Source organism: Scyliorhinus canicula, chromosome 6 (assembly GCF_902713615.1).
Source record: "Scyliorhinus canicula chromosome 6, sScyCan1.1, whole genome shotgun sequence".
Classification (NCBI taxonomy): domain Eukaryota; kingdom Metazoa; phylum Chordata; class Chondrichthyes; order Carcharhiniformes; family Scyliorhinidae; genus Scyliorhinus; species Scyliorhinus canicula.
In genome coordinates this window covers 169,794,241-169,820,097 of record NC_052151.1, presented here as the reverse complement: position 1 = coordinate 169,820,097, position 25,857 = coordinate 169,794,241, and the positions used below count along the sequence as shown (strand labels likewise).

General features: G+C 44.1%; 1 protein-coding gene across 1 annotated transcript in view; it reads right to left on the bottom strand.

Annotated features, from left to right (window-relative positions):
- The window catches only part of LOC119967641 (CUB and sushi domain-containing protein 1-like), a 2,889,858-nt gene that overhangs the window by 204,666 nt on the left and 2,659,335 nt on the right, over positions 1-25,857 (bottom strand). The window contains exon 49 of the mRNA XM_038800434.1: positions 22,202-22,390. Coding sequence (XP_038656362.1) covers positions 22,202-22,390 — 189 coding nt within the window. The remainder of the gene's footprint in view (positions 1-22,201; positions 22,391-25,857) is intronic.

Genomic DNA, 25,857 nt, shown 5'->3' with positions numbered 1-25,857 from the left:
TGCCAGCTTAGCAATGCCACATGGACATCCTGGCATTACCAGGGTGGCACCCAAATGGCACTGGCAGGGTGGCCAGAAGGCACCGCCAAGGTTTCAGGCTGGCAGTGCTACGGTTCCCTGGTAGAATTGGGAGTGTCAGGGTATCACCCCATCCAGAGCCCAACTACCTGAGATCCCCGGTCACCTGCTAAACCCTCCCCCCCCCAAAGTGCCATCATGCCTGGTCCACACATGTGGAAACTGGTGCGAAATGTCACTACAGTAGGGTCGCTGAGGAGAGGTCGTTTGATCCCGCGCCTTGGGTAACTCCAGTGTCGACATAATCAAGTGAGACCAACTACTCACTTGAATATGCAAATCTCGCTCATGCCCAGTGAGGGCGTGATCAAGATTGCAACGCCTCTCGTGAGATTTACTGGCCTCGTCGTGTCCTGAGTCGGGCACAGCGAGGTTAGTAGATTATGCCTAATGTCTGCTTACAGGTGGTGGAGGTGGATCCTTCAGGAAGAACATTTGTGTTTTCTTCAGGCACACACACAAGGAAGGTAATAGGAAACTACCTCATGTATTCTTTTCCCTTCATTTTGAACTCAAAAATGGGAACTTCTGATGAGTAACCGAAGTGGAAAGTGCAGGACTGTGAAGTGTGGAGAGATGCCCAGAGGAGCTGCGTTTGCACAGAAAAATAGGATTGCTAATTAAATAAAAGCAGTAGTGTTGTATTTGCTCTGGAAGTACAGTTACTTAGCCCTGGCAACGAAAAGGACAGGAGCAAAATCCAAGGGCCCTAATTTTTAACTCTGAGTTTGCTCTATGCCGTTTAAGAAGTAGATAGAAACTCAGTGAATGCTCCAGAAATGAAACCTGGGATTTTTCAACACCAGGATCCCATCTATATCCAACCCAGCCATAGAGTAAAATTGCACTGCCAAGTGGCCACTCGCTGATATTAGGTTAAGTCATGGGATTGGATGCCAGGCCATCTTGATTGTGAGTGGGTTTCCTTGCTGCTTTCTTAGTAAAATTAGAACCCATCAGCTTTACATTGCGTAAGTAACTTGGGCAACTTTAACTGACCACAGGGTTGATTTTAAATCTTTTATGTGTGGTGAACCACTGTGAACACCTGTATTAGGGGATGTAAGGTAGGACCTGTACTACAGGTTCGCCGGTAGCCCCTGCTGGCTGGCTCCACCCACAAGGAGCTGTATAAATATGCATGTCCTCCATTGACCTGTCATTTCGCCAGCTGCAGTAGGAGGCCGCGCATCTGACTGCAATAAAGCCACAGTTGTACCCAATCTGAGTCTTTTGTGCAATTGATCGTGCATCATTATGTGAAGGGGTCTTGAATGAGTAAAATCAGTCCCCAAAAGTCTGGTTTCCATTGACCAGAGAGGTGTAAAAATCACCGCCTGGAATCTCTGTCCTTGAATCACTTTGCCAAAAAATTATGGATGCTAAATACAATGCCATAATCAACATGCCTCAAGGTAAGAACTGCCTTGGAATGTGAATAACAGATATAGAAAGCAATCAATCCAAGTGTGAGCAGAGATATTAGCATATGCGCATTTACGATAAATTTTAGAAAGTTTAGATCCAATTGCATACACAAATCTTGAGATGGTATCGTTGTTTTTTTGCACGTTGTGCTGGCACAAATCCCGACACACAATCAATGACACAGTCATAGGGAACCGCAGCTTCATCAATCGAAAATCTATCATTGAAGTCAGGAAGGTTAGGAAATTCAATCAGATACTGAAATGAAGATCTGATTTTGGATTTGGCACCTTATTTAATTGATCCTTAAAATACTTTCAGTAAATTATGCAGAAATATTATTTCAACAGACATCTCTAATGAGGCAGTTTCATCTGGGTGTCAGAACCTTACAAAGCAGATCCAATTTATAAAAAGTCACAGGTTGTTTCTGAGCCGTTTCCTTGCTGGGGTCTGCCTGCGGGTTGGCACTTGTTCTGACTGGAAGAATGGCCGCCAGGCAAATCAATTGCCGAATCCAAGATTCCCTCAGCAGATCCAGATCAAAGAGATGGGCCAACCGCTTGACTCTTTGTGCTGACTGGCTAGCCTGGTGTCCAACAGATATCCTGTAGCTATTGGTTTTACTCTTACTTTGGTATTTGAATCTGTTTTATAATTTGTGGTACAAGGCTCTCAGATTCACATCAGTTCTTCCAGGTCACATCTGCAATTTCTTTGTTAATGGTCAGAAAACAAATGGCTCGTCAAGGAGCGATTCTTTTTTTTTTAGCCACCTATCTCTAGTTTGGTTGCACATATCCCTTCTGGATAATTTAGAGGCACAGGGGCCTTTTAATATAAATGCCTGAAGTGGCTTAAATAACAAATTTTGGAGTCATGCTTCATGCAGTAATTTTTTTCTTAATGCATGGGAATTGAAGTCACCAGACTCATTAATAGAGCACTAAAGGATGTATTTTATGTTTGGACTCATCTGGCATAGCATGGGAGTAGAGAATATGAAATTGTGCATCCACAGCCTTGAGATAGATATCTGCCCAAATATTTTAAGCAGCAACAAATTTACTTTCAGGTGATTTGAGGCATGAACGGAAACACAGGGAGGATGCTGTTTGTCAGAAATGAGTTGTCGGATCATAAGCTAGTTCAAAGGTGAGGCTCTTATTTCCTGGGCCCACTTCATCCACAGTACAGCACTCCCATTGTTGGAACCTACTAGAAACCCCCTCCCCAATGATCCCAGGATTTAACTAATTGTTTCCAGAATTACCCCTTCCTGGAGCTGGTGACTTCCTTGCTCCTCTGTCTCTCTTGTGAAAGAATTACAGAATTGCTGTGGTGCAGAAGGAGGCCATTTTGCCCATCGTGTCTACACCGACTCTCCAAATGGGCACCATGGCTCAGTGCCATTCCCCGTACCCCTGCACAATGCTTCTATTCAAGTAGGCTTGTGAAAGTTTTGCTAGATTCTCAGACCCTACCCCATTACTGCCAGATTGGGACGCTCTTCTCAAATTGTACCCTCAATGCTGATCAGTCACCACCCTTGGTAATGTTACTCAGCATAACGGGAACATTTTGGCAGCAAAAACAGAGAAATCTGGATTTTGATTCAGATTCCATCATTCGCAAAGCTTTGCTTTAATTTTGGGAAAATCTCAGACTCCCTGAAGGCACCACCTTCGTGGAATGACTGCAGCACTGTCATGAGATCGCTCCACCATATCAGTCGGGCCACAGTCATGTGTAATATGAAGGAAATTGTAATGTGTGAAAAGTATGACTGTGAATTAAACTTATTTGATGTACGCAAGTACATAAATGACTGAAAATATTACCGTTCACAAATATTCACGGTGCTATACATAATGTAAACTAAAACATCCCTGATATTTTGGGGCTGTAACCACAATTTTCAAATGTGCAAGTTGAGAAATACGACTTGAAGCAATGGGTGCTATTTTCCCACCCCCGTTGTGCCAGGTGCATTGCGTGAGGGGCCCACGATAGGTTTCGCGCCATGCACCAAGCATGAGACACCTGACCTGCTACACCCGGTGCGACCTGGATCAGGCCCTCGCTGGGTGTGATCCAGATAATCATATTTAAATGATCCATTAAGCTCATTGAAGGGGAGCCTAAAAGGGGGTGGGGCCTGAACGGGGCAGGACTAAAAGATGGGATGCCCTCACTGACTCAATAGCAGGGCGGGGTATGTTCACTTGGGGGTGGGGGCTATGCCCTGATTCTCATGAGAATTTATAGGTGTGGGTCACCCTCATGCCTTTGTGTGTGTGTGTGTTGGGGGGGGGGGGGGGAATGGGGGGTGCGTCAGGTAGGCACTTAGTGATGGGAGGGGATATGTTGCCTCTCCGGGGTCGAGGATTGAGGGTATTTTGCCCATGTCTGCAGGGCGCTGTGACATCCATGGATGGAGGAACCTGCTCTCTCACGTTGAGATCTGGGCACCCTTTAAAAATAGCACCCCAATCTCTGAAGAGCCGGTCTTGCCGACGACTTCAGTTCACCACTGCAGAAGAAATTTCGAAGTGTGGGATTTACCGGTGAGAAACTACCCAAGCTCTAAATAAAATGACGAAGTGTGGATGAATGCCTGTCTGGATCGTACCCAAACACCCGACGAGAATCAACCCGCCCAATATCCAATAAAGCATTATTTTGTAAAAACGCTCATTATATTTCTTGGAGAGAAACAAGAGTGAGGTGTTCCAGACCTTTATTTGTCACAATAAGGCTTTGTCAAGCATTTGAATGGATTCCTGATCATCATGTTGGTTTTTTTAAGCAGGCAAAGAATGTTTGGCAAGCATTGTTTACTGACAGTAATGGCCTTTTAAATACATTCCATAATCCTCTTGTTATAGATCACTACTGAATGGAGACACAGAACTGCATACTGGGCACAGCTACAAGTCCTGTGTGACACTGCAGGCTGCACCTGGTTGTGCTTCGCTCTATGAAAGCATGCACAAAGCTCGACTCCTATTGGCAGCTTGATTAATGGGAGCGAGGAGGCAGTTTCATTCATCATGAAGATTCAATGATACACTTATAAAGAGGTCAGGAGATTCAACAGACCACCTGAGAATTACTTAATCTTAGTTGGATGGGAGTTACGCTGCACTTGACGTGAAGGCCAAATGCTGTATGGCAGCCTCCTGAGCAGTGCTTTTAGTGTGTCTGCGAGTCAGCCGGAGACCACTGAATTGTAAATGATAGGACTGTGGACACATACCCAAGTTCACTTCATGATGACCTGAAAGTGGTATTGCAATTGCTGTTTGAATCACATTTATTCAAAGAATGTATGAAAAGCACTCTGTGGGCCATTAACAGCATCAAACCTGAAACGTAATTTAACAGTGCATTCAGCACACTCTGGATCCAAGATCATGCTGTTTCAAAAATGCTGTATTTAAAACATGCGAGCATCATGAAAGCTGCAAAATCTTTAGATCAGTTTTGAAATATCAAGAACAAATTCAGACAGCGATTAAATTTGATGTTAGTCTGGTTCCAAAACGAGGGAACCATAAATAATGGACAGTCAGCGATTAATCCAACATGGAATTCAGGTGGAAATTCTTTATTCTGAGAGTGGTTAGAGAGTGGAACTTGCTGCCACATGAAGCAGTTAAGATGAATTGCATTGATACATTTAAGGGGAAGCTATACAAACACAAGAGGGAGAAAGGAATAGAAATTTATGCTGATAAGCGTTTTGACGAAGAGGGATGGGAGATGCTTTGTGTGGTGTATAGACGAGCCTCGCACTTGTGCTCTATATTCTATATAATTTGCCAAGCAGTACACGGTGGGAATGTTAAAGGAGAAAAGAAAATTACAGTGGCATAGTATTAGCACTGCTGCCTCACAGCACCAGAGGCTCTGGCTCAATTCCTGCCTTGAGTAACTGTCTGCGTGGTTTTCCACCGGGTGTTCCGGTTACCTCCCATTGTCCAAAGATGTGGAGGTTTGGCCATGCCGAAATTGCCCCATAGTGTCCAGGGCTGTACAGGTGAGGTTGCGGGGATGGGGTGGAGGAATAAGCCTGTACAAGGTTCTATTTCTAAAATTCCTATTTGATTCAAGGATGTTACCAGGACAGGAAGATTGAGGAAAGATCGCATGGGCTGAGGTTGTACCCCTTGGAACAGACGAGGCTGAGGGAAGATTAGATTGAGATGCACAAATTGTGAGGGGCCTGGACAAGTGGATGGGAAGGGCCTATTTATCTCAGCAGAGAGGTCAGTGACTAGGGGGAATACATTTAAAGTAATTGGTAGAAGGTTTAGAGGGGAGATGAGGAAATTTCCTTTTCACCTAGAGAGTGGTCACGGTCTGGAACCCCGCTTTCTGAACGGGTAGTTGAGGCAGAAAACCTCGACTCATTTCAAAGGTGCTTAGGTTTGCAGCTGAATTGTTGCAGCTTGCAGGACGACAGACCAAATGCTGAAACGTGGGGTTCGGCTGGGGGGCTCGTTTTTTTCAGCCGCTCAGACACAATGAAACTGGGCGGCATGGACAAGCTGGGACGAAGGCCCTCTTTCCATGCTGTAAACATTTGTAACTCTAATAGGTCACGTGGCTTTGTTCTGGCCCTTGAACTATCTATGATTCCACTATCACTGTAAATATTTCTGTGGATTTTGTATATGTCAAGTTGAAGGATGTGGGTGATAATGAATGCAATGTTTTACATTTCAGGCAGTCAATTTCAGCATTGAGGATTCCTGGGTCAGATATAGCACAGTAAAGCAAAACTCTTTTCACTGCCGAAACAATGTGTTGCTCACGTTCACCCTGAGAGCAATTAGTGTCACATTCAGTTTGATGCTCTAAGCGCATACCCACTGGGAACTGGGGTGTTGCTAAGATTAATTTAATATAAAAGCCATACTACCAACAGGCTGATTGAGAGCACTGCATTTGAACCCTGCTTCCAAACTTAAAGCCCATTGTATCCCCTGGTTGCCTATTCCATCTTAAAACGAACAAAATTCATCAGCCGAAAAAAGACTTCAAATCAAAACTTCATCAATTCCCAACTCCCACCCTTCTCAGTTTCACACGGTTCCTTTCTGACTTTTCCCTTTTCTTCATTGACGTCCTTGTCTCCATTTCTGGTGACAGGTTATCAACCAGCATTCATTATAAGCCAAATGACTCCCACAGCTACCTCGACTACACTTCCTTGCACCTTTCACCTTGCAAGGATTCTATTCCATTCTCCCAGTTTCTCTGTCTCCATCGCATCTGTTAGGATGATGTAATCTTCCACAATAGCGTTTTTACGTGTTTCTTATTCCTCAACAGAGTTTCTTATTCCTCTTCCACCGTGGCTGAGAGGATCCTCAACTGTGGCTGCCACATTTCCCACTCTTCTGCTTTCACCCATTCCCTTTCCTCCCGGACAATGTTTGGGTTCCCCTAGTTTTCAAGTGCGACTCCACCAGCCTCTGTATTCAATAGGTCATTTTCCAGGGTTTTTTCACCTTCAACACGATTCCAACACCAAACACATCTTTCCCTTTCAACATTCCAATGGGACATTTCTTTCTGCAATACCCTGGTCCCCTCGAGTCACCAGCAACACCTTGCCTCCTTCCCATAGCAGCTTTATATGCAAATACAGGAGATGTAATACCAACCATTTAACCTCCTCTCTTCTCACTGTCCAAAGACTCAAACACTCCTTCCAAGTGAAGCAGCGATTCATAGATACTGCCATAACCTGCTGAGTATGGCCAATATTTTCTGTTTTTATTTCAAAAACATCAGTTTTCAGTCCCTTGAGGACAATTTTCAATCTGCTGCAAAATATTCCATGCTCGCAACATAGTTTTCTCTACATGGGATGAGACAAAACGCAGACTGGGTGACCACTTTGCAGAACACCTCCATTCAGCCGGCACGCATGACCTTGGGTTGTAATTTTAATTCACCACCTTGCTCTCGCACTGACATTTCTGTCCTTGGATTACGTTCTGCACTGCCCCAGTGAAGCTCAACAAAAGTTTGAAGAACTAGTTCTTATTTCTTATGTTAGTATGTATATTCATATGTTTGTATGAACAGAACCTCATCCTTTGGCTAGGCACTTTACAGCCTTCAGGACTCAATTGCACTGAGTTCAACAATTTCAGACTCGAATCTGAGTGCCTTTTCTCTGCATGTTTACTTTTTTTCTCTTATTTTGTGCTTACAGTCAGCAGCACATCAGCTCTTGGCCCAGCACGTGTTTCACTGTCCCTTTTCTTGCCTCGTCGCCATTACCTTTGACCCTGGAATATTGACTCTTCTATCGTTCAGTCCCTCTCAGAGCTTCCTCTGTTCCCTGTCCCACTTACCCCTTGCTCAAAACATTATTTCTCTAACTTTTCCCAGTTCCAATGAAAGATCATAGGCCTGAAACACTAATTCTGCTGCTCTCCACAGATACTGCCATAACCTGCTGAGTATGGCCAATATTTTCTGTTTTTATTTCAAAAATATCCATTCTCAGTCCCCTGAGGGCCCAAATTCGCTCAGGTAACACAAAGGTCACGCAGTTTGAGGGACAACCACATTTGTTATAAGATAAACTTTAAATGGCCAGAGACATACAAGGTTTGTAATCTGAATTAAACCTGCCCAAATCCTTTGGGTAAGTGCCTAAATCAATGGGCATTTTTCACATTTCACCTCAATATTAATTTTAGTGGTTTCATTTTTGCTGACTGATATCATGTCTGTTTTTCTGCCACTTGGCCTGAGTTTAATCATCTGGAAAAAGCAAAAAGGTTGAAGGATTAAGATTGTTTGGGAACTTGGTTCTTTCTGTAAGGATTCACTAACTTGTATCCAGTCAGCTGGAGTTAAAGGGAAATAGCAGCTTCCTTTGAGAATCTGTGCAAAATGTACCTGACAGAAAGGTAACTATTAAATGGTGGCTCAAGTGATTTTTAAACACAATCATCTACAGTCACGTATAGTTTTACGTACAAGACCAGAGGATGCTGAAAAAACGCAGCAGGTCTGCCAGCATCTGCTAGGAGAGAAACAAAGTTAACGTTTTGAGTCCTTGGACTCTTCATCAGAACTGAAAGGAGGCAGAATGTGTAACATTCTGGACTGCAACAGAAAGTGGCAACTTTAAGAACAAAAGAAGGTGACCTGCTCTGAGTGAGTTGGGCGGGGGGAGCATCTTTTGAGGCAACAGATGTATGGGATATCAAAAAGGTGGAAGGTTGAAGTAGGAAGGAACAACCAAAATCTAAAGTCCCCAAACTCAACATTGAGTCCTGAGGGCAGCAACATGCCCAACCGGACGAGGGGATGCTTCTCCGCCAGCTTGAGCTGGGCTTCACTGGAGCATTGCAGCAGGCCAAGTACGGAGATGGGGGCATGAGAGTGAGGTTCTGAGTTAAAATGGCACATAACAAGAAGGTTGGGCTCATGCTTGTGAATTGAGCGAAGGTGTTCCACAAAGTTCTCCCAAATGTAGAGGAGACCGTATTAGGAGCAGCAAATACAGTAAACCAAACTGAAGGATGAGCAAGTGAAGCATAACCTGATAGGAGTATTTTGCATGGTAGGGGGGTTCTCTTCCGCCTCTGCCATGGTGGAGGCCGTGGCGGCGGCGGCAGAAGAAAAAGAGTGCCTCCATGGCACTGGCCCACTAGCCGATCGGTGGGCCCTGATCGCGGGCCTGGCCACCATGGGGGCATCCCCCGGGGTCCAATAGCCCCGCGGCCCCCCCCTCCCAGGACCCCTGGGGCCCACTCACGCCGCCAATCCCGCCGCCATGGCGGGAGAGGCCGGTCAGCGGCGGGACTTCGGCCGATCGCGGGCTGGAGAATCGCCGCGTGGGGCATGCCGATTGGCGGGGCGTGATTCCCGCCCCGCCAATTCCCAGGTAACGGAGAATTCCGGCCATGGCGGGGGCGGGATTTTCGCCGGTCCTGGGCGGTTCTCCGACCCTGCAAGGGGTCGGAGAATTTCGCCCCATGTGTGTAATTATGGGTGCCCTTAATCTGCATGTAGATTGGTTAAATCAAATCCCTAACAATACTGTAGAGGAGGAATTCCTGGAGTGTATACGGGATGTTTTTCTCGACCAATATGTTGTGGAACCAACTTGAGAACAGGCCATCCTAGACTGGGTATTGTGTAATGAGAAAGCAATAATTTGCAATCTAGTTGTGTAAGGCCCCTTGGGGATGAGTGACCATAATATGATAGAAATTTTCATCAAGCTGGAGAGTGACGTAAATGATTCTGAGACTAGGGTCCAGAATCTAACTAGTATGAAGTGCGAGTTAGTTATCATGGATTGGAGAACATTACTTGAAGGGTGACGGTGGATAGACAATGGCAAGCAATCAAACAGCATGTAGGTGAAGTGCAGCAATTGTTTATTCCTGTCTGGCACAAAACTAAAATGTGTTAGATAGCCAAACCATCGTCTAAAAGAGAAATTAAAGTTACTTGGCATGATTTAACAACCTTGTCGCAGCTGACTTGGTGTTGCAAAGAAGCCATTGTATCTCACAAGAGGCCTCTCGTGAGATTCACGATGCTCAAGACGTCTCTCTGGGCAAGATCGAGATCAGCATATTTAAATGAACCACTGGACTCATTAACGTATGCATGTGCCAGATTTTCTGGGCTGCCAGGAACTAACGGTCTCCCCAGTGAGGCCTTGACAGAGCACCGTTTAGTACTCGTCCACACAAATGTGGACCAGGCATAACATCAACTGGGCGGTTTTCCATGCCATTGGAGACCCCTGGGATCGGGGATAGGGCAAGGTGGCACACTTCCTCTCGCACCTGGGCACCTTGGCACTGCCAGCCCAGCACCTTGGAATTGGCACCTTGGCACTGAAGAGATTGGTGAAGACATTCTGAAACTGGGGAATTTATAATGGGGAACAAACAAATGGCTGACCAACTAAATAGATCCCTGAATACAAATAGCATACCAGAAATGTTGGGGAACACAGGGTTTGGTGAGATGGAGGAACTGAAGGAAGTTAGTATTAGTAGGGAAATGTTATTGGGGAAATTGATGTGATTGAAGGCCGACAAATCCCCAGGACCTGATAATCTACATCCCAGAGTACTGAAGGAAGTGGATGCATTAGTGGTCATTTTCCAAGATTCTATCAACCCTGTAACAGTTCCTACAGATTATATAGTATTCAATGTAACTCCACTAGGTAGAGAGAAAACAGGAGACCAGTGAGCCTGATGTCAGCAGTGAGAAAATGCTAGAGTCTATTATAAAAGATTTATCAGCAGAGCACTTGGAAAACAGTGGCAGGATCGGACAGAGTCAGCATGGATTTATGAAGGGAAAATCATGCTTGACAAATCTACTGGAATTCTTTGAGGATGTAACTAGTAGAGTTGATAAGGGGGAGCCACTGGATGTGGTTTATTTGGACGTTAAGGAGGCTTTTGACTAAGTCCCGCATAAGATATTAACTTGCAAGATTAAAGCACATGGGATTGGTGGTAGTGTATTGGGATGGAAGAAAATTGATTGGCATGATCAGTAAGTTTGCAGATGACACGGAAATAGATCCTTACCTCCCTCTTTAAATAGTGCTGATGGCACTATAATAGGTGTATTGTAGATAGTGAGGAAGGTTATCACAAATTGCAACAGGATCTTAATCAGCTGGTGAAGTGGGCCGAAAAATAGCAAATGGAGTTCAATACAGATAAGTGTGCGGTGTTGCATTTTGGAAAGTCAAATCAAGGTAGGACTTTCACGGTGAGTGGTAGAACCTTAGGGGATATTGTGGAACAGAGGGACCTTGGAGTTCTCTCAATGTGGAGTCACAAGTAGATAGAGCAGCGAAGAAGGCTTTTGGCATGCTGGCCTTCATCAGTCAGGGCATTGAGTATAGAAGTTGGGAAGCTATGTTGTAGTTGTACAGGACGTTAGTGTGGCCGCACCTGGAGTAGTGTGTTCAGTTTTGGTCTCCTTGCTATACGAAAGATGTTATTAAACTGGCTAGCGGGCAGAAGAGATTGATGAGGATGTTGCCAGAACTCAAGGGACTGAGTTATAGGGAGAGATTGGACGGGCTAGGACTTTTTTCTTTGGAGCGTAGGAGACTGAAGAGTATAGAGGTGCATAAGATCATGAGAGGTATGGATAGGATGAATGTAGTCAATCTTTTTCCCAGGGTTGGTGAATTGAGAACTAGAGGGCATAGGTTTAAGTTAAGAGGGAAAGACTTAATAGGAAGCTGAGGAGCAACCTTTTTTACACAGAGGGTAGTACGTATGTAGAATGAGCTACTGGAGGAAGTGGTTGAGGCAGAGACATTGACAACATTTAAAAGGCATTTGGACAGATACATTGATAGGAAAGGTTGAGAGGGATGTGGTCCAAATGCAGGCAAATGGGGTTAGCTTAGATGGGCTTTTTGGTTGGCATGGACCAGTTTTGTCTGCTCCGAGCCATAGATTCTATGATATGATTCAACCATTCATTGATCCTTGGAGACAAACTCAAAAACATCTGAAACACAATGAAAATAAAACAGGAACAGAAACCATTTAATAATTAATATTATAACAAAAGTAAAGAAAAACATGAAAAAGTACTTCAGATATTTTTAATGTGTAAAAAGTCCACAATTTTCTTCATTTTGCTGTTGATACTTCAGAAAGCATGTATCATCTTTCTTCTAATGATGAATTATTTTGCTCAATTCAAGATGATGGCTCTCACTTCGGATGGAAGCAGAACGCCTTATCCTTTTGCTACTAATCTCTGATTATCTATATTTGCATTGCAGTTGAAATCCTGCTGCGGAGTTCCACTAACAAACAATAAAATATTCATACGAGCTTCCCTGTTATTTTATCAAGCATGTCAACCAATTTATTGTCAACGGTTTAGAGCCTTCTTAAAAATAGCAGTGCAGAGGAACTTCATTTGAATGCGCAAGAAACATTTGTTGCGAATTCCCATAGTGTGATTTCTAAATGAACAATACCCTGTAAGATTCCTTGGACAAACGGCACAGTAACCATTTGGCATCTGGAAGGCAGGTTCACACCAGCATCAAGAGAAGGGTCTCAGAAGTTTCGGAACTGATGCGCATTTTAAATCGTCATTGCCTTCAGGCACTCATTGTTAGAAATGAAAATCTAAGGACTGCGTTAACTCCATGATCTTTCTTGATAGATCACTCACTGGTTCATAGCTGATTTATGTTAAAACACACAGGGTGTCAACAATAACAGCTTGCATTTATATAAAGCCTTTAACATTGAAAGATGGCATACTGCCCTTTTATACCTTTCCCGCAGCAGTTCAAGGAGGTATTTCACCACCAGCTTCTCAAACTCAAATAGGGATGGGCAGTAAATGCAGGGCTTCTCAACAATGCCCTTATTCTATATCTGAATGTATACATTCAAGTTTGCGAAAAATGGAGGATGGGAGGATAGCCAGGGGACATTGAAGTGGTTGAATCTCTCGGTGTCAAAAGCTTTTAGCTCCAAAAGGCTTAACTTGTCTTTTGAATGCGACATTATACGGAGACCCCGTCTGTCCTTTCAGGTGGATGCGAAAGATCCCAAAGCACCATTTTGAATAAGGGAGTTATCTCTGGTGTTCGAACCAATATTTTCCCCTCAATCAAATAAATAAATAAAAAAATAAAAAATTGCTTATTGTCACAAGTAGGCTTCAATGAAGTTACTGTGAAAAGCACCTAGTCGCCACATTCCGGCGCATGTTCGGGGAGGCCGGTATGGGAATTGAACCCGTGTTGCTGGCATTGTTCTGCATTACAACCCAGCTGTTTAGCCCACTGTGCTAAAGCAGCCCCTTGTTGATGCTAAACCATCAACATGACAAAACAGGTTATCTTTTGATCATCGCATGGCTGTTTGAGGGAGTTTGCTGTATGCAATTTGACTGACTTGCCTCTTACATTATAACAGTCGTTACATTTCTGAAGTACTTCCTTGGCCGACAAAAGCTTTGGAATGTACTGGCTGTGAAAGGTGTTATTTAAGTACAAGTCTTTCTTTTCCTTTGCCTCCTTTAGGCTGGGACAGAGATGGGCAATGTTAGAGTAAACATACAGAGCCAGGAATTGTCGGAATAGTGTGTTGTAGAAGGATCTAGAACCTAAACAGTTAACATGATTGAGACTGACTACAGTACCGCCCACCTGGTGATCTAAGATGACACCTCAGCATCCTGACTTGGGAATATATCATCCTTCCTTCACTGTCACTGGGTCAAAGTCCTGGAACTCCCTCCCTAACAGCACTGTGGGTATATTGACAGCACAGGGTCTGCAGCGGTTCAAGAAGGCAGCTCACCATCACCTTCTCAAGAGCAAATAGGGATGGACAATAAATGCTAGCAAAACCAGAAATGCCCACATCCCATAAATGAATTGAGGAAAATATGGCCACGAGTTCGTGCCATGTATAAGGACCGACTGTGGAGTCCTGTTTATACCTACTGTAAATATGTACAAAGCCTGTTCGGGCTTAAAAAGACTTCCTTGTAACTTGTACAAGACTGTGCCATGATGTCCAAGTAGTGTCCTTCAAAAATAGTGACAACAGAATATATCATGGTAACACCAAGAGAGACCATCATGATGTATCTCCCAGTGAGCGAGGTGAACTGTTCTTCATTGCCCATCCGATTACCCTGTGTTCACGCCAAAATGGCTGGAAATGTGAATTGATAAAGAGGCAGTGATATCAACATCACCCCTGCTGCATCAAGAACATCTCTCTGCTCAACCAATGAAAGGAAAGGATAGAGAAAAAAAAACAGAAACAAGGATGGAGAAGACAATTGAGTAAATGAGAGTCAAATTGGACACAGGGAAAGAAATAAAAAAGGGTAAAGGAAGAGAATGGATGACGAGACACGTAAAGTCAGCACAGTAGCACAGTGGTTAGCATAGTTGCTTCACAGCCCCAGGGTCCAAGGTTCGCTTCCCGGCTTGGGTCATTGTCTGTGCGGAGTCTGCACATTCTCCCTGTGTCTGCATGGGTTTCCTCTGGGTGCTCCGGTTTCCTCCCACAGTCCAAAGATTTTTTTTTTTTTAATAAATTTAGATTAGCCAATTATTTTTTTCAATTAAGGGGCAATTTAGCGTGGCCAATCCACCTACTCTGCACATTTTTGGGTTGTGGGGGTGAAACCCACGCAGACACGGGGAGAATGTGCAAACTCCACACGGACAGTGACCCAGAGCCGGGATCGAACCTGGGACCTCAGCGCCGTGAGGCGGTTGTGCTAACCACTAGGCCACCGTGCTGCCCTCCACAGTCCAAAGATGTGCGGGTTAGGTGGATTGGCCATGCTAAATTGCCCTTAGTGTCCAAAAAAAGGTTAAGTGGGGTTACTGGGTTACGGGTGTGGGCTGAAGTTGGGTGCTAATTCCAAGGGAATTAAGTGCAAAGTGCAGACTCGATGGGCCGAATTACCTCCTTCTGCACTGTAAATTCTATTAAATTAGAAAATAATTACAATAACTAAGAAAAAGAGAGTATTGTAACCCAGTTGAGTATATATTGGCCCTTGAGAGGTTGATGAGCGAATGGGCAGAGCAGCTGTGTAAAATCTACAAGCATTCTTACTCATAGATATTCTGAAAGAAACAATCTAATTGGCACTTCTGAGTTCCAAAGCAGCTTTGAAACCTGAAAACGGTGGTCACCTCATTTTGACTCGACTCTTCAGCAATGAGGTGCATACAAGTGACAGCTCTGGGAAACATGGCACTCTCCGCCTGGGAGGTGGGCAGCAGATAGTGGATTTCAGCTGATGTCACCAGCAGATGCCTGGAAAGAGCTGAAGGCTAAGAAAGTCACTGCTGCGCTGGTCCTGACAGCCACTGGCAAAGGGTACGCACCTGGTCCACTTGGCAGGAGGCCTGTCTGCCACTGAGCTTCAAGTGTCAGCAGGGAGCTGATGGGAAAGTCCAAGCCTCCTGAGGCACTGGCGCCCAGTCATGTCTGGGGCGTTTATCCTCTGCCTGCATATCCTATCGTCGGGGCGTTACCTCGTGAGCTGGACCGCTATCCCTTCTGCCCTATGGTGCAGAGGAATTGGTGTTGCTCCTGTGGTTGTTAATGCAGCTGATGCTGTTCCACTTGTTCCTCATCAGGAACTGCATAAAACTGCACAAGCGGCTCCTATGCTGATATGAAGGTTGGTAGCAGGGGAATGAGGATCAAAGGATGAAACTTCAAACAAGGCAGAAATGAATTCCAACGTGTTAGAAATCACCTCCGAAGCAGTGAAAACACACTCTCAGAACAAGTCCTGTAAGCAAAAACATTTCGCTTAGGCAAGCAAGCAGCTGTCATATTTAACTATTTAAAGCCTTTTTTCTGCCTATCAATTGATCAAATCCTGCTGTCCTTTTACCTTGCACAATCTGTTGAGTTCCAGCAAGCTAGTGCGTTCTGAGTTTAAAAACAATCCAGGGTTATACAATAATAATAAACTTTATTGTTACAAGTAGGCTGACATTAACACTGCAATGAAGTTACTGTGAAATCCCCTCGTTGCCACATTCCGGCGCCTGTTGGGTACACAGAGGGAGAATTCAGAATGTCCAATTCTCCTAACAAGCACGTGTTTTGGGACTAGAGTACAGGTAATTCCCATTCAGCACCTGTAAGTGTCAGACCACCTGTCCCATGGGAATTTCCCACACTCTATCGAAGACCCTCAAGTCAAATGCATAACTCGGCGGGTTCTTGGCAGCTTCTCCATACACTGGTTGCTGCTGGTATATTGACCTTCCACCTGCACAGACAACCTACCAGTTCTAATAGATTAAAATTCAAACTACGTCTTCATGGAATATATTATTTTCAAGAAAATGAAATGAAATGAAAATCGCTTATTGTCACAAGTAGGCTTCAAAATGAAGTAACTGTGAAAAGCCCCTAGTCGCCACATTCTGGCGCCTGTTCGGGGAGGCTGTTACGGGAATCGAACCGTGCTGCTGGCCTGCCTTGGTCTGCTTTCAAAGCCAGTGATTTAGCCCTGTGCTAAACAGCCCCTGCAGTTAGACATAGCAGTTGCAATGAAGAGGATCAAAAGATTTTAGGGGGGGGGGGGTGAGGCAGGGTTAGGCTGTTGAGCTGGATGATCAGCCATGTTCATAATGAATGGCGGAGCAGGCTCGAAGGGCCGAATGGCCTCCTCCTGCTCCTAACGTCTATGTTTCTATGTAAATCCAATGCGCGTGCAGTTACTTCTTTTCCCTATAATGTTCTGAAACTGCTTTGATATATCGCACAAAACAATTTTCTCAGTTTAGGCAAACTGCAGTTCATGCTTGCACTGCTGATTCTTTCAAAATTCTGGAAAGTAACAGCTTTGGAAAAATTCAAAAGGTAATTGCATTTTTTGTTGAAAAGAAATCTCACTTCAGTATTTCATCACCTGCTGTAAAAATTCAGAATGATGAATTTCTTTTTTTTTTGCATTTTAAGTAAAGATACATTTACTCACGGCTTGACACTCACGTATTTATTTCATTCCGCAATGAAATTGGATTTTCGTGAAAACAGGTGACATAAAATTCATGAAGCATCAGTGCCCTGTGTACCGGCTATGTAGATCAGTGTTGTGTAAATGATGTTGTCATTTCAGTAAAATGAAGACACGGCACATGGAATCAATCTTACTATCTGGAAGATGTCTAACCTGTTGCAATTGCACAAACTTTAACCGTGATGTCAAATGGAAATGAGTTCTTCCCTGCTGAATGAATCAGCTCTTCCAGTCTCTTACTAAGCTGTGTGATTGTTGTTCTGGAAAGAGAGAAGAAAATTTCTCCTGCCCACTTTGGAGAGTGAATTGGAAGTGTGTTTTCAAGAAACATAACTTTCACGTTGTTGCACATAGCGCCCAAAAAAAGGTCTTGTACATGGTTCCCACAACTTTATATAGAGGTGCAGCACTAATCACTCCACAGTACATGTACATCAAAAGAGTGGTGATGCAAGCCAATAGCATGCTATCTCTGTATTCCTCTATCCTACACTATAACCAATAAGATGGTTTGATCTGGAAACAGGAAAGATCACTGCAGCTCTGGGTATAACGACTGCAACAAGTGCAGAAGATCCTTTTGGTTGTATGCTTGGATTCCAGAATGGGATTGACTTTGTGCCACCTCATATACTACAGAATAAGGTTTGGATTTATGAGAAAGATGGCAGTTTATCAGACTGGATTAGGCTGCAGTAGGTTGTGCTGCACCGGAGGCTGGTGGTGATCAGTCACAGCAACCACTATCAGGAGGAACCTCAGAAAAGATTTGGAGGATCTAATTACGTCCAAAAAGTGTCCAAATTTGCAGCCAACATTAAAATGGGAGCAGTGGGAAGTATCAATCAACTTGTGTAATCGAAAGGGATCTGAAGAAGTTAGTCAGGTGTCAGAGAAGTAACAAATTTAATTTGGAGAGTGACAAACGTATAACATTTGGCAGAGGAAAGGTAGTATGGATTATATGCTACATGGAAATATGCTTGCAATATTACAATGGGAAAACAAAGATCCAGGTGTTTGGGTAGATAGATCATTAAATTATCAGCGCAGATTTCATAAACAGCTAGGTAAATACACAGAAGGTTGGGATGCAATGTAATAGAGAAGTCAAATGCTCTGCATTTCTGTTTTTCTTACAAAGTGGATAACTTCACATTTTTTCTCATTATACTCCATGTTGCCCACTCACTTAACCTGTCTAAATCGCTTCGAAGCCTCTTCGCATCCTCCACACAACTCACATTCCCGCCTAGTTTTTTGTCATCAACAAATTTGGAGATATTACATTAGTTCCCCACATCCAATCATTGATATAGATTGCGAATAGCTGGGGCCCAAGCACTGATCCTTGTGGTACCCCACTAGCCACAGCCAGACAACATGAGAATGACTCATTTATTCCTACACTCTGTTTTCAGTCCATTAACCAAATCTCAATCCATGGTAGTATGTTACCCCCAATACGATGTGCTCTAATTTTGCTTCCAGTGTGGAATCCTATCAAAAACCTTCTGAAAATCTAACTCCACCACTGCCACTGGTTCCCCCTTATCTATTCTGCTGGATAGACAATCTAGACTCCAGATTGATCAACCCTGATCTGTCCATCTCCCAGGCATCAAATGACATTAAGAGAGATGCAAAGCGGTGAATCACAAAATAGCATGAGAATGGGACACCTAAACACAGAAAGGATAGGAAATGTTGTTTGAGCCTTACAAAAAGCTAGCAAAAGGGGATAGCATAATGAATGCAATTATACTATTTACAGATGTATTCTGGAAGTCAGTTGGTGAACAAAGAACAATTTGAGTGGCAGTAACGTTGGTGGGCACAAGGTGGCAGCATAGGAACACTGCACCAAAACACTTGTTTGCTTTAGTCACATTTCAAAATGGATCGTAGTTACCAAAAATAGCCACCACTATTTAAAGCAACATTACACAGTGCAAGACTAAATAAATCTCATCTTCACTTGAATGCAATAAAATGAGATGAATTGCAAATGTGATAGAATTACATGAATTTTCTGACAAGATAGAATGTTCAAGAAACAAGCTCAATGCTACAAAAATCAATCTTTACTACCACACGGGGAGCCTTTAATATTGAGTTCATCCTAGTGGTAAGAATTTGAGATTAGGAACAGATCTCTGCATGCGACAGGAAGATAGCCATCATTAAGCAAGTTTGACGCCTTCCTGAGTTATGAAATAAGAATGTGCTGACAAGCACCAACAAATCAGCAAAGATAGCAGATTGTGTCTGATTTTCAAGTTCAGGGCAAACTTAGGAAAATGAACACTACAGTCCAGAAATTCAGATCAGCGAGGTTCACCTGCAAATACATAATATTCCTGTGAACGCATGATTATCATGTGGCGCATTAAGTGAATTTTGTGGATGTGAATTCCCAGTCTCTGTTCTGCCATTGCAGGGGGCTTTCCCTGCTTGCTATACTTTTATCACATCAGTAACACCAAGCATGAAATCTCATCTGGTCCTGTTTTTTTTTGCTTTTAAAATTGTGCCTTCAGTCAGGGAGTGCTGCACGTTAAGTTTGGAATTTGACCCTTGAGATGGCTCTCTAGTTCTGCTGCTCTCCACGCCCCCCCCCCCACCAATCTCTTACCACCGTGATCTTAACCCACAACCTCATTTATTTTGCTGGCAGCCAGGTAGCGCAACATTGGCCAGCCTGAATTCGGGGAGATGTACTGGGATGCCTACTTCACAGCCAATGTCAATGAGGTCAGTGCCACAAAATGGTGTTAACGTCTACAACTGTAGATCCAGATGATCAGGGAAGCACTTATCCACCAGTTGGTCAACCAAATGTCAAAATAGAAACCTGCAAGCTCTAAATCTCACTCCCTTTCCTCTAGTCTCCACTCTCTTTGGTTTGTTTCCATTCTCTTCAATATGCCTCCCACTCTCTACTGTGTGTGAATGTCCATTCTCTTTCAATGTGCACCTCCATGGTTCTATATATTGCTCATTGTCAGATAATGGATCATACTTTGCTGTAGCGGGAGCACCTAACAATGCCTGGCTTTATTTAGATTTGCCCCTTTCTCTTACCTGTTCAGATTTTACATTTTTTTTCATGGCAGATTGGCCCAGGTACAAGCTGTGAAGGGTGCAGTGAGGGAACCGGGACATCTGAGCAAACAGGCCAATGGACAAGGTGATCTCATTAAGCAATGAGACTGAAGGTTTGCAAAATTCACAGTGCAAGGGCATTAACGGCAAGGCTCAATTCATGACAAGTCAGGTATAAAAAGACAAACAAAGGAAAGGAAAGAAAGGCTGGATAAAAAGAGAACAAAAGAGCAAAAAGTAGAAATAAATAGATTTTACACCTTTATTACTTCTTACAACAATTAAAACCCAAAGGAATGAGGCGCCACATTTGGAAGTTGTTTGGAAGGAATTAGCAGTTATCGCAACATTTCAAAGAGAACTGGGATTGAAGTGGACTAGGCTAGTCTTTCTATATTGCGTTTAGTTTATATTTACTACACAAATCCAGCACTTTGACACAATTTGATGCATTTCAATGGTGAGGCAGTCATAAAGGCCCAATTTTGGGGAAGTTTTCTGCAGAGCGACACATCTCTGACTGTAATTGTTGGATTTCTACATTTAAGCATGCATCTTCCCCACCATCCCAAGTTGCCATTTGGCTATGAAGAACTCGGAAAGCCATTAGTTCCAACTTAATCTAAACAACATATTCTGGGTCAGTCATTCCATACTTGGTGTTCTGCCAGGAAAGAGGTTGCCCAGAGTTCCATGTGTATGCCTGAGGGCCTGGCATTCAACATTGAACCTGCTGGTTGGTCAAATAGAGAGAGAATAAACCATGCAGCAACAACGCCACAAGCATGTCAACGTGGGGGTGTAGCATCATCTCTTTCTTTTACAATTTCAGCAAAGGCCCAAGTTCAGGGTAAGGTACCTCTCACTATGCAACTCAGATGCACTGATTGGTTGGCATTACAATCTTAGGTGGTTCTTGTTGCTAAGGTTTGGGCAACGTTAGTTTGGGAGAGAGAATGCTGGCCAGGCTAAAAATGAAGACGTGAGATCCTGATGCACTGCGAAGTATGGGCAGTAATCTGTCTCTGGGGAGTGGGCAAAAAATAGTAGCATAGGAAGTCAAAAGGAATAATGACAGGCAAGTTGATGCAGAACTGTTACTGTATGCTGCTTAAGGGGTGATGATGCATGAGTCCAACATTAGAATTATTTGCTTGTGTGCAGTTTATTATTTTATACAAACACCTGTGGAATATTGCAATTAAAATATATAATTACTAACCTAACATAATAATGATTGCAATGTTAGGAAATGCCAAAACAAAAACTTCTTTTTGGAAGTGAGAGGTTTTTTTTGCATTACCGAACCAATTATGAAAAGCACCAGCAATAATCTTTTTAGCATCTGTTTGGCCCCATGTTGCATGGTCTGGGTATTTAAGTGGTTGAATAGAATGATGGAGATCCCGAGTTTAGGATTTGATTTATTAAACTACATTCATTCATCCTTGCATTTCTATAATCATATATAGTCTATTTCTTTCTACCTACTTTGTTTGAATTGAACTGAAATTATGAAAATGGAAACCTGTTTCTATTGTAGTAAACTGCCCAATCTGCAAATAATCGCTAATGGTGTGATTTACTTGGCATACCCCATCACTCTAGTCTCTAAGACACCAATGGAGTCGCAGGCATTTTGAATAAAATCATGTTTGGGTTGATTGTGCCCAGTCTGCAAATAATCGCTAATGGTGTGATTTACTTAGCATACCCCATCACTCAAACAACCCATCACTCTCTATCGGACCAACCAGCAGGGTCAATGTTGAATGCCTGGCCCTCAGGCGTACACATGGCACTCTGGGCAACCTCTTTCCTGGTAGAAAATGTCAGAGCATTGTGTTCAATAAGTGGCACTTGACAATGGTCATTGGCACACAAATAGGAGGTAATCAAAATAGGGACATGTCTCTTCAGCATAGACAGAAATATAAAAGGGAAAATGTCATTTCAGTACATTGAGAATGGAATTACCTACTTATTGATAACAGCCATTACTAGTTCTTACCTTGACAGAGCGGGACTGCAGAATCCCATTGATACATGCCGTTCGGAAACCGTCTACAGGTAGAATTACTCCGACCGACCAACTGGTACCCGGTTTTACAATAAAACTGCACCATGCTGTTGACAGCGCCGACTGTCTTGTTCAATATTCCACCATTCAGAGGGACACTGTTCAAGCTGCAATAGGAAGCTGGAAGCACAAAAAATGGTTTCTTCATTGACTTACAACACTCATTAAAAATTTTTTTTAAAGTACTCAATTAATTTTTTCCAATTAAGGGGTAATTTAGCCTGGCCAATCCACCTAGCCTGCACATCTTTGGGTTGTGGGGCAAATCCCACGCAAACACGGGGAGAATGTGCAAACTCCACACGGACAGTGACCCAGAGCCGGGATCGGACCTGGGACCTCGGCGCCGTGCACCACCGTGCTGCCCCTGAGTTTCAACACTCATAATTCAGCAAACATAAATCTCAATAGTAAAACATCATAATTGATGGAAATCTTCAACAGCAGAACACGTTGGAAATCTTCAACCATCAAATTCATGAAACATAATCCATCTTTTGTGGTTGACTTGCTGGATGTTTGTCACATCTTTACTTGTTATGAAGAAAGTATCACAGATTCTCAACTCAGTTGTTTATGCATCACCATCATTATTACTTAATGCTTCTGTGACACTGAGTTAATCATTCTCCAACAGCTGCTCCACTGGCTTATGTTATTTTTGTCAGTCAATTTGCATTCTCATTGTGTCCACTACAAAGCAACCCACCTCCCAGATCCCCCACGCACCAACCTCACCAATAAAGTCCGCAAGCCAGATATAAATTTCTATAGTACTATTCATCTATTAAGCACCGGCTTAATAGAATCATTTGAGATTGTTTCTTTCACTTCTGATCAGGATTCCTTAGGTTCCATCGCGAAAATGCACTGATAAACCATATCATCACAAATGATCTATTCAATTAAGGAACCAAAAAAAAAAGGTCCAGTTTTCAATCTGGGAGAATCCGATTGAGCAGTCGCTGACTTTTTTAATAATAGATTACAAATTTGGAGTTATACTTGTCAGATTGTTCTGGATTGAATGGACTTTTGAATGAGCGCATGTAACAGTTGGTAAGTATCTTTCAAAGCAGCCGTGTTCCCAAATCTTGCTGGCAATTCTGATGCTAAGATGTACATTGACTGATGCAAGTCTTATTTTGTTTGGCAGCTCATATGAGCCATGCTAAAGCTATGAGCTATTAAAAACTCAGGGGCAGCTGTGAAGGTCTAGATGATCATGAAGAGCTGCGAGCCATCCCCCAGACATTGTGAACTGCAGAGACAGAGGCTGCATTCATCCTGCACTATAGCACTCACACTTCTGTCTCTTAGCACATGGGTTTCCTCAACCATCTTTCCCAATGAATCCGCCAATTGTATGTCAGCCTTGCTATTGGTTTTGTAAAAGCCAGGCAATGGGAGAAGGAGGCAACGGCACAATACTAGCAGAATGCAAACACGGCTGCAAAGTCCCCTTGAAGTGGTGGACATTACTGTGGACAGATAAACCATTTTGAGATTATTGTCATGACATGTTTCATCATGAAGAAGTTCAAGCCGTGGGAACATTATGGAGTAGGATAAGGGGCGAAATTCTCCGACCCACCGCAGGGTCGGAGAATCGCCTGGGGCTGGCGTAAATCCCGCCCCCGCCAATTTCCGGGTGGTGGAGAATTTGTGCCACGGCGGGGGTGGGATTTTCACCGGCCCCCGGGCAATTCTCTGTGCCCTCCGCACCGATCGGCGAGCCCCCTGCGGCGATTCTCCGGCCCGCGATGGGCCAAAGTCCCGCCGCTGAGAGGCCTCTCCCGCTGCCGTGGTTTCAACCACCTCTGGTGGCGGCGGGATTGGCGGCGCGAGCGGGCCCCCGGGGTCCTGGGGGGGGGGGCGCGGGGTGATCGGACCCCGGGGGGGTGCCCCCACGGTGGCCAGGCCCGCGATCGGGGCCCACCAATCGGCGGGCGGGCCAGTGCCGTGGGGGCACTCATTTTCCTCCTCCGCCACCACGGCCTCCACCATGACGGAGGCGGAAGAGAATTCCCCAGTGCGCATGCGCCGGTGGTGACGTCAGCGGCAGCTGACGCACGGTGCATGCGCGAACCGGCGAAGTCCTTTCGGTCAGCCCCGGCGCCGGGCGGCGGGCGTCAAAGGCCGGGCCGACTGGCAGCAACCACTCCGGCATGGGCCTAGCCCCCAAAGGTGCGGAGAATTCCGCACCTTTGGGGAGGCCCGACGCCGGAGTGTTTGGCGCCACTCCGCTACGCCGGCACCCCCTCGCCCCGCCGAGTAGGGGAGAATCCCGGCCAAGGTGTTTCAAAACTTGCGAAGAAATGCAAAATTATAAAGTGTTTCAAAACTTGCAAACTGCAAAATGATCAAGTAAAGAGATGTTAATCACTTTGAAACGATTGCGCACCAAATGCGTGGGACCTCTAGATAATGATTTGCTTCGAACTTCTAAAAAAGGGCTTTTTATACTCAGCTGGCAATTGATAATTATGCAACATAATCTCTTGCATGAAAATTAAAACTGCAGTTACATCTTAATTTGCAGTGAGGGAAAATATATTTCCCACATACCTGGGCTGGTTTAGCACAGTGGGCTAAATAGCTGGCTTGTAATGCAGAACAAGGCAGCAGCGCGGGTTCAATCCCGTACCGGCCTCCCTGAACAGGAGCCGGAATGTGGCGACTCGGGGCTTTTCACAGTAACTTCATTTGAAGCCTACTTGCGACAAAAAGCGATTCTCATTTTCATTTCATTTCATGACTTGTTTCCTACCTTTTATGAAAACAATTTTGAGACAATTTTCGCAACAAAAATGAGCTTGACCTGAAGATGTACTCGAGTTGTACAATAGTGAACTTCAATCAGATTGAACCCAAACTTTGTTAGCCGGGGAGGGTGGAGTAGAGAAATGTGGTGGGGGCCCGGGATGCGAGTGGGTTTTATATGGGACAGGCTCTTGGGCAGCACCCAATTCCGTAGATGTGCAACATTTTCCGACTGATGAAAGTTTCCCTACTGAGACAAATGTACATTTGTTGCATTCACATCCCACCCTGCATTGACATCACGAGCAGTGATGGGATGATAAACTGATGTCAGCATCAGTTACCTGCTGCTACCAGTGGGCAGCAGATCTGATCTTGGACTGGCCTCTTTCAAAATGGCTGGGGGTTGGGATCATGAGAAGGAACTTCCAGGAATGTCGATGGTACTACATTGCTTGTCTGCCCACCTCTAATCTTGACCCAGGCGGTTTCAAAAATCCTGTCCACAGAAGAGGAGCAGGAGTAGGTGCTTTGGCCCCTCAAGCTTGCTTTGCTATTCAATATGATCAATGCTTACATACCTCACCTACACCTTCCCGCATTAACCACAAAACCCTTGACGTAATGGTGTCGAAAAACAAATTGATCACTAACTTGAATAAAATCTGCAACTGAGCATCCACACTTTGACGTGCATTCCAAAGGTCCGCCATCTCTTGAGTGAAGAAATTCCTCCACATTGTTTAGGAACTAAGGTATTGGGATCAGAAGTCGGCAATTTAGCCCTTCGAGCCTGCTCCGCCATTCAATCTGATCATGGTCTC